At 38.6% G+C, this 20,591-nt stretch overlaps 2 protein-coding genes across 2 annotated transcripts in view; both read left to right on the top strand.

Moving 5' to 3' along the window:
- The window catches only part of LOC120744869 (E3 ubiquitin/ISG15 ligase TRIM25-like), a 36,984-nt gene extending 18,445 nt beyond the window's left edge, over positions 1 to 18,539 (top strand). The window contains exons 2-3 of the mRNA XM_040049461.1: positions 16,908 to 17,681; positions 18,495 to 18,539. Coding sequence (XP_039905395.1) covers positions 17,004 to 17,681; positions 18,495 to 18,539 — 723 coding nt within the window. The 5' untranslated portion in view covers positions 16,908 to 17,003. The remainder of the gene's footprint in view (positions 1 to 16,907; positions 17,682 to 18,494) is intronic.
- LOC120744907 (tripartite motif-containing protein 16-like) lies at positions 1,023 to 2,813 on the top strand. Its single transcript, XM_040049501.1, has one exon. It carries the CDS (start codon positions 1,023 to 1,025, stop codon positions 2,685 to 2,687), a length of 1,665 nt encoding a protein of 554 aa, XP_039905435.1. The 3' UTR covers positions 2,688 to 2,813.
- Positions 18,540 to 20,591: the final 2,052 nt, after the last annotated feature.

The raw sequence follows: 20,591 nt of genomic DNA, 5'->3' as shown, positions 1-20,591 counted from the left end.
CCGCTTTGCCGTGAGACTGGGCAGACATCTCCGAAATCATCGAAGCACTTTTGCAAAGAGGCTGTATCTTGACAACCGACCAGACACATGAAGATTAAACCACTACATTCTCGGCTAAAAAAATATTAAAACGGTATTTGGTGACACAAAAACAGGGTTTTTCAAAGTTCAGTTCTGTTAGCTTCCACGTGCCGGTTGTTGTGTGCTAGAAACAATGGCCACCAGGCCAAAGCAATGGTTTTGACTCGATCAGCGTTAACCCCGCCCCCTGAGTTTGATGGGTGAGGCTGACAGATAAAATTATTTCATGATGAGAGCCAGGCGCCAGGACTGCCAAAATGAATAAATAAATATATATCATTAAATAATTAATTAAATGTGTCAATAATTAATTAAAATGTGAAATAAATAAATAATTAATTAAATGTGTCAATAATTAATTAAAATGTGAAATACATAAATAATTAATTAAATGTGTCAATAATTAATTAAAATGTGAAATACATAAATAATTAATTAAATGTGTCAATAATTAATTAATTACATGTGTCATAACAATTTATTTAATTAATTAATTCCAATTTTAATTAATTATTGACACATTTAATTATTTATTTAATGGTGTATTTAATTAATTCATTATGGCAGTCCTGGCGTTCCATAGTATCTTGAACCAACAACTGTAATCGCCATATATTTCAACTATTTCCTGGAAAAAAATGTGAACTTAAGTAGTTTTATCTTAAGGAGGCTCTAATACTTTGTAATAAACAAACCACAACCTCGCTCTTGTCACTGCCAGGATATTTCTTTAGCGCCTCCCTTCACAGATGTGTCTGTATCAGGATGGGTCTAAACAACATGGTGTAAATGCAGTTGCTGGTGAGCCTCATTTCCTGTAGGAGGTGAACAAGAGCAGAGATCTGTTTCCCTTCAGAGCACAGAGGTTGTTTCTGTTCAGAGGAAGTGAAACTGTCTGACAGTCACTGAGAGACGGTGAAACGGCACAGCACATGAATCAAATGGATCAAACAAAATTCTGCTGTTCAGTCTGTTTGGATCTACTGAAGGATCCGGTGACTATTCCCTGTGGACACAGCTACTGCATGAACTGTATTAAAAGCTTCTGGGATGAAGAGGAAAAGAAGAAAATCTACAGCTGCCCTCAGTGCCGGAGGACTTTCACAGCGAGGCCTGTCCTGGTGAAAAACACCATGTTAGCAGATTTAGTGGAGGAGCTGAAGAAGACTGGACTCCAAGCTGCTCCTGCTGATCACTGCTATGCTGGACCTGAAGATGTGGCCTGTGATGTCTGCACTGGAAGAAAAATGAAAGCCTTCAAGTCCTGTTTATTCTGTCTGGCATCTTACTGTGAGAAACACCTTCAGCCTCATTATGATTCACCTACATTCATGAAACACAAGCTGGTGGAGCCCTCCAAGAAGCTCCAGGAGAACATCTGCTCTCGTCATGATGAGGTGATGAAGATGTTCTGCCGTACTGATCAGCAGAGTATCTGTTATCTCTGCCCTGTGGATGAACATAAAGGCCACGACACAGTCTCAGCTGCAGCAGAAAGGACTGAGAGGCAGAGAGAGCTGGAGGTGAGTCGACAAAACATCCAGCAGAGAATCCAGGACAGAGAGAAAGATGTGAAGCTGCTTCAACAGGAGGTGGAGGCCATCAATCAGTCTGCTGATCAAACAGTGGAGCACAGTGAGAAGATCTTCACTGAGCTGATCCATCTCATCCAGAAAAGAAGCTCTGATGTGAAGCAGCAGATCAGATCCCAGCAGGAAACTGAAGTGAGTCGAGTCAAAGAGCTTGAGGAGAAGCTGGAGCAGGAGATCACTGAGCTGAAGAGGAAAGATGCTGAGCTGAAGCAGCTCTCACACACAGAGGATCACATCCAGTTTCTACACAACTACCCCTCACTGTCAGCACTCAGTGAGTCTACAGACTCATCCAGCATCAATATCCGTCCTCTGAGCTACTTTGAGGATGTGACAGCAGCTGTGTCAGAGGTCAGAGATAAACTACAGGACATTCTGAGAGAGGAATGGACAAACATCTCACTGACAGTCACTGAAGTGGATGTTTTACTGTCAGATCCACCAGAGCCAAAGACCAGAGCTGGATTCTTAAAATATTCATGTGAAATCACACTGGATCCAAACACAGCACACTCATGGCTGTTATTATCAGAGGGGAACAGAAAAGCAACATTTATGAATCAACAACAGTGTTATTCTGATCATCCAGACAGATTCACTGACTGGTCTCAGGTCCTGAGTGGAGAGAGTCTGACTGGACGTTGTTACTGGGAGGTGGAGTGGAGAGGGGGAAGAGTTTATGTAGCAGTCGCATACAAGAATATCAGCAGAAAAGGATGGGGTAAAGAATGTGGATTTGGACAAAATGACAAATCTTGGTCATTATATTGTAACAACAACAACAGTTATACATTTCGGTACAACAACATCCAAACTCGTGTCTCAGGTCCTCGTTCCTCCAGAGTAGGAGTGTACCTGGATCACAGAGCAGGTATTTTGTCCTTCTACAGCGTCTCTGAAACCATGACTCTCCTCCACAGAGTCCAGACCACATTCACTCAGCCGCTCTATGCTGGACTGACATTTTACCAAACTGCACTTGGAGTCTCTGCTGAGTTGATTAAAGTGAAATAGACTGAAGTCTTTCATATTGTGGGTTTAAATCTGTATTTTAGTTTCATTTTATTTTCTCTCCATCATTTCTGCACAGAGATCAGCTGTCAGTCAAACATTATGGGTGGTACCTCCACATCTTCTAGTTGTTCTCTTGATGTTTCTGAGTTTTTAAAGGAGATCTTTCCTGTGACTGTTTATGGAGGCTATCACTGCTCATCATCATTTTCATTTACTAAAATATTTCTCCACATGAAAATGTAAACTTCTCTATCCTCTAAATGTTTCTGGAATATTTGTATTGAAAAATGTCGACATTTCTCTTTATGAGTATGGCAGACCATGTGTGTGTGTTTGTGTTTGTTTTTGTCAAAATCATCAAACAAATGAGGAAAAACTGTGATTTTAATGAATGAATTCATATATTGTGTTGATGTTTTATTGTGTGAATAAACTGGAAGGTTTGACTATAAATCAAACTTTGAACAAAGTCTTTTCTTCTGTCTTCATTCCAGGATCTCACTCAAATCTGATGCAGAAAATATGAAACTAATCTGAGAGAATAACTGAAGCAGTTTTCCTCCTGAAGCATCACAAAGTTCAGAGTTCATGTTTAGAGCAGAAGATTCAGCAGTCGCTCTGTGACCTTTCAACTTTCTTCACTAAAACAGCTTCATTACAGAGAAACAAGTCACATTTTCTTGATGTTCTTAAGTCCTTTCAAATGTTTTTAATGGTCCTTGAATGCAGCATCAGTGTCGCAGGTTTAAAAGGTCACTTTCTGTTGTGTTCAAAGATTTTCTTCAGATATGGTCTTTAATCAGTAAAGCCACTGATACAGCAGTGTCATTAGCTGTGTTATTGGCACCAGGCTGTGTTTATGTATGTGTTTAATTCTGTCTGAGGATGTCTTCAGCATGAAATGATCATTTGCTCAGCTGCTGTGTCTCAAACGACTCCTACAGTCTTTGCTTATGTGACCAACTTTTAAACAACCAAAACAAATTCCCCTTTCCTTGATAAAAGTCAACTTATCCCGATGCATTTTAGCTTTAAACTGCTTACAATTCCCTAGTAAATGATTGCTGTGTGAACAAAACAAACAATTATGCAGAACAGTGGAATTTGTTCTGCTTCCAGTTGATTGAGTTTTGACTCCTGGAACCGTACTGACATTAGTGGCAAAACTACTTCCCTTTTTTCTTTGCTTGTTGGAACTTGAAACTTTAAAGCTGCTTCCAGATTGTGAGTCTTGGATGTTGCCAAACACTGGATCTTATGCTACTTTCACCTGTTTTATTATGAAGGCAACCAGATCAGTGAACACTGCTCTGTGACCATTTTGTTCCTGCAGTTCATAGGCAACAACTCTCCATTTTTCCCTCAATTTGTATGGAAGTTTCATAACAATCATTCTCATTTTTGAGGGCAAATCCAACTCCTTCATATAAACAACTTGCTGTGTTAGATTCGAACATCCTTGAAGAAAAAGAGAGAATGACTGTAGACTTTTCACATCCTCACTTTTAATAGGTGCCCAACTCACAATCCTCTCCATATATGCAGAGGCAATTTTATTTCCGTTCCCAAAATGTTCTTCAAGAAGATATTTGGCTGTGGAATAGCCCTGCTCAGGAGGTAAATGCTGACAACTATGCACCAAGTCTTTAGGCTGCCCCCCAGTGAACTGCTCTAAAAGATGCAAACAGTCGCTCCAGTTATCAGTTTTAGCTTCCACTCCATTTTTAAAGGCATTCATAAATGATCTGTACTGTAAAGGGTCTCCATCAAACATAGGGATGTTTCTAGCTGGAAGGACAGAAGATAAGTTTTGTTTTTCAAGCAAAGTAGTGATGTCATTTTGTTTTTGCATAACATTGACAATCTCCTTCGTGCAATTCTCAGTCAAAGTAGGAGACTGAGGCTGTGTTTGCTGCGTCACTTGAGCTGAATCATCAACTTTTACCATCACCTCATCCACCTGATGTTGGTTTTGACTTTGTCTAGGTACGATTACTTGTGATTCAGATGCAGAATTTGTACCAGAGTAATCTCTTTCTGCCGGAACAAATGTATCAGCACAAGGCGCTTCTTGTACGTGCCCTCTTTCAAAATAAGAGTTCATTCCATCAGAACGCTCAGAGCTACAAGCTGAGTTTATTTTTAAGACACGAAGCTTTGCCTTAGTTGCTGCCAACTCTGTTTCCAAGGATAATTTCTCCTTTTCTTTTCTCAGTTTTTCCTCTTGCGCTTCAATAGAATGTTTTTCTTTAATGCAGCGAGTCGCTCCATGAGCGCTGCCTTGTCAGCCGCAGCTTTAATGCGTGCGGAAGATGTTGATGAAATTCGACTTTCCTGTGACAATGTTTTCGAAGGTGGCTTTACACTTGAGATATTAGAGACACTGTCTTCAGGATTTATTTCATCCAAACTTTCAACAGCTTGATCATTAAGAGCAGTATTGCTTTGTTCAGTATACGGCTCGCCTGCTTCCTGCAACCAAACCTTTACTTTGTCCATAAAAACAGAGAATGCTGTCACCTTAGAGTGAAAATGTGCGCTTTGCCTTTTCACTTCATCTTCTGGCAGTGGCAAACTTAAAAGGGATTCTTGCAAAGCGTTTGCATCTTGATAGCATTTAATAAACTTCCCAAATTCAGAAGACACTTCCTTAACCTTCTCATGTGAGGTCATTAAAGCAGAAATTTTCCCCATGTACTTAGATGCTTGCTTACACATTGAACTCCGCTTTTCTTGGCATGTCTTTATATACAAATCCAAACCTTTTGGCGTAAATTTGATGCTTCTTTTCTCTGCTTGCATCTGAGTGTCATCCTCTTGTTTACTCTTAATATTCGACATTTTTATTGTCCTCTTGGATTATTTCAAACATTCTAAAGATGCACAGCACACTGAGAATCCATAGCATAAAGCGCAAACATGATTGCAGTGAACAAACATTTCCACAGAGGGCGTTGGCATGTTTCAATTAGTGATCCTATTATGCACAAATTTAGTACATCAAAACTCAGTTCATCAGTCTTTGTAGTGAAATAATGTCTTTAAACTCCAATAGCTTCACCGTTTTCCTTTACGGCTTAAACAATATTGTCACTCACCAGCTTTGATGAACGAGTGACATGTTGATCCAGGCTTCAACATCAAATCCGTCTGGAGTACTTACAGACGATCCAGTAACTTTTATTCGAGTTCGACGGTGATCCTTGAAATCCATATATCCAACATATCCATTAATGAAGGATTATTCCTTTGTCCACGGGCAGGTTTTTTACTTTTTGTAGTGGCAATTCCTTTTGTTTGACAAACCAAACATCCCACAATTAAAAGTCCACAAGCCACTGCTGCACTGAGATAATATTTCGTACGCAGGCAGCAGAAGTCCACTGTCCAAACTTTAAAGTTGCGTTTTTATGGTTTATTTTATCCAGTTTGGCAGGCAATAACAAGATCCATTTTTAGTTACGTCCTGCTGCTTCTCCTGCTCTAGTCAAAAACCATAGGCTCACCCCAGTGCATGCTGGTCCTATACCAGTCTCTTTATTCATAGAAACAAAATGGCCCTACAGCTTTTACTGACTAATTTAACAAGGTAACATCAAACAAACAAAACATTGAAACAAATATTAACCTACAAATAAACTTGTAAATAAACCCCAAAATATAAGTAAACTAACAACAAACTTTAACTAATTTCAAAATAATAAAAAATAAGAACAAATAGCTCCAACAGAAGTTATTGGTGCAGACTGAAGGTTCTGTAAACTACTCAGTCATAGAATGATTACGATATTGAACTAAAACAAATGCCTGAATCCTAAATTATGGATATCCTATTGTGGTGATCTAAAACTGTAACACTAAATGTGATTAAAACACTAAAACTCTGGACTCCGGGGCTGAACGACCGCGGGGATCACCAGCCCGAGGAAAACACAAAATACACATGACTCCGTGAGAAAGACAATTCATTCTTGAATGAAGACATTGATCAGACACATTTAAAATGTAGCCAATTGTGTTTATTATTAAATTATTAAGGAAATAGAAAAGCGGGGGAATAGAAAGGGGGAGGGTGGGGGGTAAAGAAGAGGGTAAAGGAAATGGATAGAAAGGAGGAAAGAGAGGAGAGAGAACCCCAACTATGCCCTCTGAGCAAGCACTGGGTGCGACAGTGGATAGGAACAACTCCCTTTAAAGGAAGAAACCTATGACAGAACCAGGCTCTAGAGGGGCCAGTCAACTGTCGGGACTGGTTGGGGGGTGAGGGTGAAGAGAGAGGGGGGGGAGATGGGCAGGTGTTAGGAGTTAAGGTGAAAATTACGATGCAACGGTGGAGGAGGAAGACTGGGGTGACATCAGCAGAAGGAAAAGTAGAAAAAGTAGAAAAAGCAGGAGTGCTCTTTCTCCAGAAGAAGCGGAAGCGTTTTTCTTCTTCTCTGTGATCTTTTCCACGAGCACTCTTTTCTCTAGGATGAGTGTTCGTAACTCATCAATTGTTTGTGTGTTTTCCTTCTCAAGTTTCCTGCATGTTGTCTCCACTTCTTCTAATTTGGCTTGTTTTCCTTCGAGCCTTTCTTTCAGTTCTTTACATTTGGCCTCCTGCATAAGCTTTGCCTCGTGCATCTCTGTATAACTGTGTTGTAATTTGTTGTGTGCGTCTTGTAGCTGCTGACTTCTCTCGAGTTCTTGAAGTGTACACTGCAGGTCTTTGTTTGTTTTCTCTACTTGCTGCTTTAACATCTGCACCTCAGTGTTTTTGCACTTCAAATTGTTGGAAAGTTTCTCCAGTTCTGTGTTTTTTCTCAGCATGTCACTGAGCTTACTCTGCATCTCTGAGCATTGTTTTTGCACTTTTTTCTTTTCCCCCTCCAGCTCAGTTGTTTTGGAGTTCAGTTGGTTATAACGGTCTTGCAGTTGTTGGGTTTTCCTCTCAAAGTCCTGGAGAATTTGTTTTTCTTCTTTCTGCTTTATTTCCCATTGTTCTTTGTCTTGTAGGAAATCCTTATTTCTTTGCACTGTTTTATCAAGCTTTATTTTCAGCGCGGTGTATTTTTCCTCCACGCCTTCAAGCTTGGAGTCCGTTTCTTTCTGTGTAATTTCTAGTTGCTTTTTTTCTTGAAGCAACTCTTTATTTTTGTTCAGTGTTTTATCAAGCTTCGCCTGCAGTCCTTTGTACTTTCCCTCCATGCCTTGCAGTTTGCGCTGCTTTATGTCCATTTGTTCTTTTTCTTGGAGGAGTTCTTGATTTTTTTTGCAGAGCTTCTTCAAGCTTTATTTGCAAGGCTTCCTTGTGTTTCTCGCTGTCCTGAAGCTTGCAATCCATATCTTCCTTTTTCATGGTCTGTTGCGCTTTCTTTCGAAGAAACTCAACCCTTCCTTTCAGCACTTTTTCATTTATCTCAGTGCCTTGGAGTTTTATGACCAGTTGTTTCTTCTCTTGGAGGAGTTCTTGATTTTTTTGAAGAGCTTCATCCAGCTTTACTTGCAGCTCCTGAATCTTTTTTTCCTCTCTTTCTCGTTTTTCTCTGTTGGAGGATTTCTTCTGTTGGTTTTTCTTGTACTTTATTGAGCTTTGCTTGGAGCTCAAAGATCCTTCCCCGCATGTCTAGGGAGTTCCATTTCTTTCTCCTTTATAATATATTCCTTATCGAGAAGCTGTCTGAACAGTTATCTGCTTCAGCGGTCCTTCTCTCACAGTGCTTCTCTCAGTAAGATAATCTCCGATTCGTTGTTTAAAAAAACTTTCCCAGATGTAATTTGTGTACTCTGGCTGGGGCGGGTTGTCGCGTATTGTGATTGTTCATGAGATTTTCCTCATGCATTTCTTCCGAGCACATCTTCTGCAGTTGAGTATCGTCTTCTCGATTGCAAAGAGGAGCGCTGGGCTTTACGTTTTCTCTTTTTTTCTGCTTTCTTGGAGACATGTTGGAATCTGTTAACAGTGACTCTGAAAAGGATCCAAAAAGGGCTTCTCTGGCGAACGTTCGTTTGAATGCTGCAAACATAAATGCTGCGAATAACGGACTAAAAGTTCTTGCGTCTCACCCCTATTTATAGGTTTTAGGATCAAAGGATCGAAGGATCACAGTGGTGGTAAGATTCTAAATGTGTGTGACATCACAGTTCCGTAAGCCAATGAGGTTGTCACATGACATTTGTGAGAGGCATTCCTTACTTGGACAAATTATCAATAAGCTTTCAATACCAGTAACAATGGTGACAGTATAATTGACAATTATGTGTCCAGTATGTTGGCTGATTTGCTTTTACTTTTTGCATATGAAAATAAAAGCTGGGCTGATTTAACACCATTACAAGAAGTGTTGTTAATTATTCTTTTTGAATCCTAATCAGGTTACCACAAATTGTTTTTTTAATTTAGTAGAACTTGAAATGTTTGTCAGTGGATAAACAATTCATAATGCAAAGTCAGAAACATCAAGTTATTCTTAGTACTGCATACTTGCAATACATAAGTTGTCCTAACAGTCATGTAGGGCATATCCGTAGTTCAGGGGGTCGGAAGCTCATCTTGTAACTGGATGTAATATTAGCAGACAGTGGGTTTGATGTTGCAGAATCTTTGAGTTGTACCATGCTGAATTGAAGAGCCCAACTTTCACCAAAGGAAAGAACTAACTGGCCCCTAGATTGCCCAATCAAATCTCTTATGCCACCAGCCCTCCCCTACCTTCACTGTGTGCTCAGCTTGTAGAAAAGAGTTGAGTGTGGAAGAAATGGCAAAAATGTGGCGCTGAAAAGCTAAGAGAGAAAAGAAATTATATAGAAACCAACGTGTCAAAATAACGGACATGTTAGTTATTGGAGTTCTGGCTGCCATTTTATATATCTATATTGTGTCCTTTTTATAATAAATAATAAAAAACATTATTTATTCCTCACTGTATGAACATTGTTGGAGTCCTGAAGTCTCGTCATGTTGAAGTTACTCATGTGATGTGATGTTGTTATAATGATCCAGCTGGTGTGCAGCCATCATATTAGAGTTCTCTTTCTTCTTCTGATTTTATACAATTTTTCTGTGATGGTGTCACATTTACATGGGTCGCAACATTTGCACCTATAGGACCCTGAAAAACTGGTGCACAGACTTCAGAGTCTAATAAGTGTCACCAACTGTAACCACTGCATAATGCAAACCATGACACGAGTTTAGTCTTGGTGTGAAACTCATTTTGGTTCATAGACGCCAATACTGACCTTAAGTGGAACAGACCCATAAACTAATGCGTAATAAATAAATCAAACTTCTTCCATCATCATTCTTTGGTAGGAAGTCATAAATAGGAGTTAAATTCAGACTCGCACAGGCTCACCTCTGCACCACTGGCTTCTCCTGTAACCCTGCATGTTTCTAAGGTTTGTTTTTCTTTCTTTTTTTTCTTGTTGTTCTTGTGCTTTTTGTCCTCAGGTGAGGTTTGAAGTGTCTGTGTGGTGCAGCTGGTCTGGTCTGTCCAGGCTGCACCCACACAGACACTTCCAATCACCACACATCAAAGTACAAAGCGTATGACGTCATCACATTCTGTGTTAGGAAGTCACATTTAGGAGTTAAATTCATTGTTCATCATACTCAAGAAATCTTTCTGTTATCTTGATTAACTTATCCCAACATTGTCAATTCAGACTAAGTGATCACATGATGCTAGTTATCAACTCTATAATGTAAACCAGGGTTTCCCATTTTAGCTACTAGCCTGTTTTACATGAAAGGGGGTGGCGTTGGGGGCATCTGACCAATCACATACAGAGCAGCAGAACAGCTGACTTTACAAAAGAAAGATAAAACTATAAACATGAAAAGGTTAAACACTTGTATTATAAAGTTGAAATAGGAACTAAAAGTTCTTTTGCTGAGCTCTGTTGATGTTTACCCAGTCTGGGAGAAAATACAAGCATAAATACAAAAATGGGCGTGGATATACTGGGAAAGCATGTCGAATGATGAGCAGTGATACAGGAGACCAAGAGGAATTGCTCAGATAAGATTAAATGCTTTCATGGACGAGGACATGCTAGGGACAAGCGTTGCAGACAAAAGAAAAAACGAGATTAATGTTTATAGAGGAATTCAAAATGTTTGTGAAATTGTTCTGCAGACAAATGGGAAAAGTCAAAGAATGAAGTTTGAATTTAAGAATCTAAACTGATTAGACTACTGATGCTCATCAATGGAAAGATCCTCCCACTATCCATGGCACAGCAGTCCAAAGGGATCTTTCAGGTACTTGTTTGTAAAAGCAGTTTTCCAGAGAACTGATTGGTAGCTAAGTGGTGATTTTCATACTTGTTGATCCGTAATCTCAAACACAACCTGCTCTGAAGCAGGTTTGCTCTACAGTTTAAGTCACTATGGTGATATACTCCAGTAAGAAGTGAGCTACCTTCATAGTACCTCTGTACTCATACCTGTGTGTTTCTTTGGCATTGCTTGTAGATGTGTTTTAAAATGCAGCTGCAGTGCATTTTAAAACCTTAAGGAAGCTGTTATTGATATGGTGTAGATTAGCCAACAGATTTCTTTTTTTTTTTACCTGATGGACACAATGCAGTGTAGTAGCCCTGCCCCTCGTTATGGTTTGTTCTTCATCATTCACTCACTGTGCGTCGATATGCTGGATGTCTCCACAAACAGTTCTCTGCATGCAGATGCAGTTTTTCTTCATTTGGAGCTTTGTGGGAGCTGAGTTCTGTTTACAGAGATGTTATGGTCCTGTATGTGACCTGTCACATTTTATTTATTAAACAGACCACCTTGCAGTGTAGCTTCCACGTTAGCTGAGGTTTGTTTTATTTGTTTTTGCTTGTTTTTTATATTCTTGCTGAGGATTTGTATTATCTAAATGTAAGGTTCATTCATATCAGTTTGCTTATTTAATTAATACAGTTTTTTTTTTGCCTTTGTCTTTGTCTCCATAACTGATAGTCTCTTATATCAGATTCTGCTCATAAGGTTACTTTAACATTTGAGGCCACGTTATGATTGGTTTAGGTGGCAGCACAAGCAGCTTCACTTGCATAAATATATATTTTTTTTAAATAACATCTGAAGTAATTTAATGAGGAATGAGTCATCCAGTTCAGCTCTGGTATTATGATAATATAATATGTGCTTCAGTCTTAAACAAGCACAGAATTTAATGAGCTGCTTCTTCCCGACTCCCTGATTTCTGCACAGCTGGATTATTGTACCAAAGAAACTGTTTCTGTAATATTTCTGTGAAATATAGTAATCCACTAAAACCCAGTGAGTGTTGGTTAGCTAGATTTGTTTTTGTTCTTGATGGAATCGAAACACTCAGAAACGTCATTAATATTCGCTCGTCCTGCTGCAGACTTTCTATCCAATCTAACAGTGAGAGCGAGCATGTGGTGCCCCACCCACTGGCTACAGGCCACATATTTCTGCAGATAAAGGCACCACCGTATTTGCCTTTATTCCGATGAAATGTCCTCTAAAGGACGCCCACACAATTGATGAGAAGTCAGAGACCAGATGCCGATATTGTAATTCCATTAGAAAAAGGCTGCACTTAAGTAGGGAAGATATGTGTAGGGTTTTTAAGGCCATTGCAGTCCCAAATGGAGGCAGATGGGGTATGTGAAGTTCAATATCTGTGGGCTGAGCACCCTGATACCACAACTCAAGAGTTCTGTTTCTGCGTTATCAAAGGTAGCCGGTCAGAATATTCTGGATAATCCTTCATAATTGATCAGAATTTGCCAAATAGACTTAACATGGTGTTAAGTCTGTCACATCATTTATGAAAGTCAAAGGTTAAAGTGTGATTTTCATCAAGAAGAACTTGAAAAGAGAAACTACATGACTATGACTCGACATTAGGCACAGACAGGAACGCTCAAGCGGTATTAGCTGTTTGAAGGTACATTAGGAAAATGTTGAACGTAATGCACAACAAGCACCTTATTTCCTCCACAGAAGGTTGATAACTAACCTTTAACCTCCGTCACTGTGATGTGTGAATACTTCTGCTACTTTACGAACTATTGTAATCATAAAACACTTTTAAAATCTGTATACTCCAATGATTTAAAAACAATAATACAGCAAACATTTAAAACAAATCTCATGACCAAGGGCGCTGCTGGCTTCAGGACCATGCAATAATCCATGTGTGGTTTGTATTTGTATTATAATACAGTCTGTAAGAAAGCCTTTTGTTATATTATTGAGAATATTGATCAACTAATTGTGATGGTGATGGTGCTCATCTGTCTTTTATCAGTCACTGCATTTTAACACAGTTTGCTCACCGTACATTCCAGTTTCTGGTTGCTGAAACCAGTCAGACCTGAGCTCCTGGGAGCCTCCCTCAGGTGAATGTTGTTTTTTTAAACTTCGTACCGCTTACAAAACTTCCCCAGCAGAACAGTTGGTTTCAGGTTTATTCCTGTAAAGAGTTTGTACATGATAGATAGTTGTTGTTTTTTTAAATATCGGACACATAATCGGGAAAACACAAAAGGGAAACATTTGTCTTCTTTCTTTTTCATTTTCCCAGCACTAGTTTATTACATCACAGCTTAAAACACTGATTCCAGTATTCAACTAGTTATACATCATTTCCATCCCTTCTTCTTCTTACTGTGTTGAGCCGTCAGAGATGCTTCATATTTGCATGTTTTACAGGATTGTCTGCCTGGAGTCTGTCGTCATTGTCTTTAAATAGTAGTTTTGACTTTTCATGTAAATGTCAGGATAGGCAGCATCTTCTTTAACTAGTTCAAGCTGCCAAAATAAATCCAGAATTAAATTTTAATCCTTATAAAAGGTTGAAAATAATTGTTCTGAATCCAAAACAGTTAGATGTAGTTTGTTAATTTCCCTCGTTTTGTTATTACCCTAGAGTAGCGTTGGTGTATCTTTTCTCTCTCAGTTAATATTTATTATAAACATCCATCATAACAGCATATATGCAATTACTGGTCACTTTGTTAGGTACACCTTGTTTATAGCAGGTATGACCCCTGTTGCTGACAGAACTGCGTCATGAAGTCATGTTCATTAATTGTTGACTTGAATCTGCCGTTCCACCTCATCCCAAAGATGCTCTATTGGAGTACAGTGAACTCATCTTCATGTTCAAGAAACCAGTTTGAGATGATTTGAGATGATTTTGAGATGGAGTGGTACAGTCTATGTTTTTAGGGGAAATCACTGAAAAAGAAATCATAGCTAATGTAACAGAATAGCATTAATGAATACTATTGAAGACATTTCATCAGCAACACATCATAATAAATATACTATTCACTGATTTAAGAAAAGCTTTTGACACTCTGCAACACTCCATCTTGATTTCTAAGTTAAGAACTTATGGTGTGAGAGGAATAGTATTGAACTGGTTAAGCAGCTATTTACATAATAGGTTTCAGTATGTGCAGTGTTTAGGCAATTCATCTGATAGAATGAAAATAGAATGTGGGGTCCCTCAAGGTTCTGTTTTAGGACCAAAACTTTTTAATTTATATATAAATGACATTTGTGATGTGTCAAAAATGTTGAATTTTGTTTTGTTTGCAGACTATACAAATTTTTATTGTTCCGGAGAGAACTTGAAAGAATTGGCTAAAATTATGGTTATTGAAATGAAAAAAATGAAAAATGGTTTGATGTAAATGAGTTATCACTGAATTTGGAACAAACAAAGTTTATGATATTCGGAAACCGTGTAAAGGAGGAAGAGATAGTATTATCTATAGAGGGAGTATTAATTGAAAGAGTGACAGAATTCCGTTTTCTGGGTGTAATAGTGGATGACAAGTTAACATGGAAATCACATATTGAACATGTTAAAAAAAAGTTGGCTAAAAGTATTTATATCCTGGGTAATGTTAGACATATATTAGATTACAAGACAATGAGAATATTATATTTTTCATTGTTTCTACCCTATCTGAGCTATTGTGTTGAAGTATGGGGAAATACATACGTGACTAATATGAAACCATTATATTTATTACAGAAGAGAGCGATTCGAATTATGCATAATGTTAAATATAGAGAACACACTAATAATTTGTTTATAAAATCGAAATTGTTAAAACTAGAAGACATAGTGAAATTACAGACTTTAACTATTATGTTTAGGGCGAAAAATAAAACACTACCTCTTAAGTTACAAAGTTTATTTGTATTGTGTTCAGAAAATGGGGACGGCAGAAGGAAGTTTTATTTTAAGCACCGGTTTGCTCGAACCACACAAAGGCAAATGTGTCCAACAGTCATCGGCATAAGAAACTGGAATTCTCTCAGTGATCATCTTAAGTGTTGTATAAATGTTTCTCAATTTAAAATCTGCTATAAGAATAAAATGATAAACCAATATGAAGAAGTTGAAAAGAATAGAATTTAATTGTAGAAAAATGATCTTTTAGTTTGATATTTAGTGGTATTGCTCATTGTTGAGTATATTGTTCTGTTTGCTTTGTTTTGTTATGTGCAGAAAATTGTCATAGTGTAATTTTGGTTGCCTACTTGTATTACCACAGATAGGGGGCAGGTATCAATAAGAATTTATTCTTCTTCCTGCTCCTTTTCATGCATGGAAACAGTGTTACTTTAATTGAAAGGAAGGTTGTGTGTGGGAATGCATTACTGCTGTGTGAAACAAAAAAATACTTTTCCCCCCATTCCATGCAAGGCCACTTGGGTTGGCTGGAAGACTGTTTACTTAGCCTAGCAGGGCGAAGGACACTGTCTCAGCTGAACTCTGGACACACACACACACACACACTTACACTGATATGCACACACTGATCCCCCCTCCGTTTCCAAACGCCTTCGATGCTTGTGCCCTACCGGGGCAGATGGCAGTCGACTGGACCAGCGCAGACATGCTGCAGGATCGGATGCGCTGTCTACACCGGCTCTCTCTTACCCTTTACCCGCCCCTGTTGCTTATCTTGTGTTTCTATGGTGTATTGATAGTCATGTGCTTTTTGTGCTGAGGTGTTTTTTCTGTTATCAAACTGTTCTCCCACTAGGAGCTCAGTCTGAGTGGAGTTTTTTTTTCTCCTCCTCTCACCTCATGTTATGTATTTTTGTTGTTTTTTTCCTATCAGCCTACCTTTCTGACATGTCTCCCCAATGTGATGTTTGTGTAAAGTTGGTCAGAAGGTTTCTTTGTAAGTGCGCATGCGCCATTAGCGTGCTGCCTGCTGTAACCCTAATTTCCTTTGGGATTAATGAAGTATTCTGATTCTGATTTACCCATTAAGATTTTAAATGAAACGATAAACAAAGGCCAAGAAAACTGAGTTAAACTCCTGAGTCTACTATATATTTGCACCATGAAGAAATGAATTGTTTGCACCAGTAATAAATAATCAAATATATCAAATTATCATCAATATTTAAATAAATGAACCATCGCACCAAACAAAACAACAATTCAACAGACAGTTCGATAAAACTGTGGATGATTCAAAGTGCTGCTATAACTGCACAACAAAACTGCAGTGAGAAAAGCTTTGGATGTTCAGTTTAGTTATAATGACAGTTAAACAACTAAAATACTCGATTAAGTAGGTGAGAAAAAGTTACATTTACTGGATCAGTTTAAGACCAAAATACATTTGAATGAATTACTGACATGGACACTTTGTGAAAAATTACTAAACAGTTCAGGCAAAATTTTACTAAAACCTTGAATTAAACTGGAAAGTTTGCATTTAAACTCCACTGTGACTGTGTACACAGGAAAAACTACAAAATAATGTTTGTTTGTTTGTTTGTTTGTTTGTTTTTGTAAACACTGTGGACCGATCTGCATTTGTTGTTGCTAAATTTAAATATTTGTTACTATTTAATGATCATAATCTCATTTGAACATAGGTTTGATTTAGTGGAGTCAGTTGTTCCCATGCATCATTCTGTAAGTGTGAGAATGAACTAAGATTAGAAAATGTCAAAATATAAAGTTTGATTTATTTTATTCATCACAGCATCCTAAACTTTGCTGAACTTTTTGAAAAATAGAATGAAATCACTGAGTGTTGACTGTCACATTTCAAAGCACCAAGTAAAGATAAACTATTAAACTTTAACTGGGTCAGACTTGTTACTGCATGATGTAATCACACATACCACACCCTGCATCATGTGATTGGCTCTTGGTTGCTCTGTAAGAATATATCTCCCTTCACAGATGTGTCTGTATCAGGATGGGTCTAAAGGTGAACAAGAGCAGAGATCTGTTTCCCTTCAGAGCACAGAGGTAGTTTCTGTTCAGAGGAAGTCAAACTGTCTGACAGTCACTGAGAGACGGTGAAATGGCACAGCACATGAATCAAATGGATCAAACAAAAATCTGCTGTTCAGTCTGTTTGGATCTACTGAAGGATCCGGTGACTATTCCCTGTGGACACAGCTACTGCATGAACTGTATTAAAAGCTTCTGGGATGAAGAGGAAAAGAAGAAAATCTACAGCTGCCCTCAGTGCAGACAGACTTTCACAGCGAGGCCTGTCCTGATGAAAAACACCATGTTAGCAGATTTAGTGGAGGAGCTGAAGAAGACTGGACTCCAAGCTGCTCCTGCTGATCACTGCTATGCTGGACCTGAAGATGTGGCCTGTGATGTCTGCACTGGAAGAAAAATGAAAGCCTTCAAGTCCTGTTTATTCTGTTTGACATCTTACTGTGAGAAACACCTTCAGCCTCATTATGTAGCAGCTCAGTTAAAGAAACACAAGCTGGTGGAGCCCTCCAAGAAGCTCCAGGAGAAGATCTGCTCTCGTCATGATGAGGTGATGAAGATGTTCTGCCGTACTGATCAGCAGAGTATCTGTTATCTCTGCTCTGTGGATGAACATAAAGGCCACGACACAGTCTCAGCTGCAGCAGAAAGGACTGAGAGGCAGAGAGAGCTGGAGGTGAGTCGACAAAACATCCAGCAGAGAATCCAGGACAGAGAGAAAGATGTGAAGCTGCTTCAACAGGAGGTGGAGGCCATCAATCAGTCTGCTGATCAAACAGTGGAGCACAGTGAGAAGATCTTCACTGAGCTGATCCATCTCATCCAGAAAAGAAGCTCTGATGTGAAGCAGCAGATCAGATCCCAGCAGGAAACTGAAGTGGATGTTTTACTGTCAGATCCACCAGAGCCAAAGACCAGAGCTGGATTCTTAAAATATTCATGTGAAATCACACTGGATCCAAACACAGCAAACAAAGAGCTGTTATTATCAGAGGGGAACAGAAAAGCAACAGTAATGGAAGAACAACAGTCTTATTCTGATCATCCAGACAGATTGCTATTTCACAGGTAATTATTAATAATTATATGCTATGAACAAAATCTGCAAATGTGTTTACTCACCTGATAAATGAAAGTTATTTCCTCCTTCAGACTGCTCAGTCTGATGATTCTGACTCTTCATTCCCATTTAAATGAGCGCACAGACACAAAATATGAAGATATACAGTTCATGTTATTGTCATTATTATTATTATTAGAGTTTTTAGATTTCCAGCTTTGCACTTCACACCCAGAAATGAGTGGCGTAGCTCCTTCAGTATTTGTTTCACTGCACAGTGAAAGGAGCTTTTTCATCTGCAGACATCTTATTGCTTAGAAAATAATTCAATTACTCAGCTGCCTCTGCAGTGAGCCTTCCCTACAATGGGTGGGCCCATCCTTTGCAGACACAGACACTCTCCAGAGCAGAAGCAGAGCTGCAGTCGATAACACAAAATACAAAAATAATTCCCGTTTCTGTAAAATGTGAAGAATTAAAAGTGAAGGTTTATTCTCACACCAGCCTCCTGCAGCTGCTTTGAACCTGCAGCCTCCTGCAGACGATTAAGACAAGCGCGCCTCAGATGTTTCACACAGGTCAATAAACAAGAAAATTTAAAAATGATGAAACCTGACAAGACGGGAATTGTCAGGCTGGTTATCAGTGGCTGAATTTTCAAAATAAGAGCGAAGGGCATCATCTAAGCAGTTGTAGATGCCATTAATGTGTTTAAGGATAATACATTTAGTTGGCATGAATACCTGAGCCGTCCGGGTTCAGAGGGGTCGTCTTCTAATCTGAAGGTTGGCAGTTAAAATCCTGGCTCCACCGTTCTTTTATCATCCTACATCCTATCATCCTCCTTTTCTGTGGTGTTTCTATAAAAACGCTGACCGATTTCCCTTTCGTGTTCAGACTCTGACGAGGAGCTGGATGATAAACACGAACCTGAAAAGGGGCTCATTACACAAGTGACTTAACAGGTAAGAATACGTAATGACAGACGTCAGTCAGGATTCGTATCCACAGTATTAGTCTGATGTGCTGTTTTTTTCTCCACAGGATCTCCGATCCTGAACATGGAGGGATTTTTGGGTCCTCCAGCGTTGTGCTACTGAGGGGAAACTTCTGCCTTACACCTTCAGCCATTTTAGTTTGTATTTGTTCATATCCACAAATGCAGCTCACGTTCTGATATCAGCCTTCTGCACGTACACCGCGACCGGGAAAGTGCCACTTAAAAGTTTCAGTGTCATGAACTCTGGTTACTGTATGAGTTTTGCACTTGAGTGCGCATGCGCCAACCAGCGTGCAGCCTGTTACAGTCGCTCCTGTTTTTCTCTTAGTTTAGCTCTTTTTTCTTACGTATTCTTTTTTTTTCTGACTTGTATTTTCCTCCGTTTTCTATCTCTTACTCAATCATGTGGATTGAGAGAGTTTTTGTTCTTCTGCTGGCCGTGGAACTGTTACTTTTATCAAGGAACGGGACCGCGGCACATCTCTTAAAATAATTTCCCCCAGGGATTAATAAAGTATTCTGATTCTGATTCTGATTGTGATTTCTCCACCTTTAAGGAACTCGAGACCTTACAAGAGATTTATCAGAAATAAATCATTACATCCTTATCAGTATCCATCCATCATTCAAAGCATTACATTCATTTTAAAACTTAAAAAATATATATTTACACTTCAATTAAAAAACAGAGTGTTAATGTCTTATTTCCAGCATAATGTTTACTTATAATTCTGTGATCATTTTCTTGTGCTTCGGTTGAGTCACTGCAAAGGAAAATAAGCTCATGGATGCCACAGAAAGGATTGTTCAGCCAGTATTGAGCCTGCAGACCAGACTGTAGCAGAAAGAGAAAGTCAAACTCTTAGAGATGTTTATGATTACTTCAATGTCTTAAAAATGTGCATGAAAGAATATTAAGGTAACATATAGAGATGTGAACGATACTGTTTGTTTTGAAACGAGAGTGAAGGATTGTGTGTTAAAGAAAACGAGCCATAAACGTGCAGCATGTACACTCGGAGATTTGGGTTTAGTGCACTGAACAGAAGGGACGCTGCTCTCGAAAGCTGCTGTGACGGGCGGGGAAACGTTCTAATGCAAATGTACATATCTTCATGCATGCTTTGCAAGCTCAGTGGATGTTTATTCTGTTTTTTCTTTTTTAAAGAAAAGCCCGTCTGTATAACAGAATCATTAAAATGTTAAAGGTTATGTGGTTTTGTTTAATTGTTTATGTCAAACGTCGACCTTAAATAGATCAACAGAATAAGAACTTAGACATAAATTAGCCTTATGAATAAATAAAATGTGAAAATATCAGTTTGTTTCAGGTAATGTCAGCTGTTTATTAAAAAAATATTCCTTTAAAAACCTTTTTCATCTCTATTTTTTCTTAAACCTAATTACTAGTCTTAATTAAGGTGAACAGACTCTGAATGGGGGACTTTTATTTTAATTGTGTGTCATATATTAATTACATTTATTGAATTAAATAAAGATTAACCCTTATTTTTAAAGAAGAAATGCTACTGAATACATGGACTGTAGATAAAAGATGGAGGTGACCTTTTACTAGAGTTATTAGTTTTGAATTTTCTAGT

This window comes from Simochromis diagramma, unplaced genomic scaffold (assembly GCF_900408965.1).
Source record: "Simochromis diagramma unplaced genomic scaffold, fSimDia1.1 OVJJ01000355.1, whole genome shotgun sequence".
Lineage (NCBI taxonomy): Eukaryota > Metazoa > Chordata > Actinopteri > Cichliformes > Cichlidae > Simochromis > Simochromis diagramma.
Note: the sequence above shows the minus strand (reverse complement) of the source record. Positions and strands in the feature narration are given on the sequence as shown.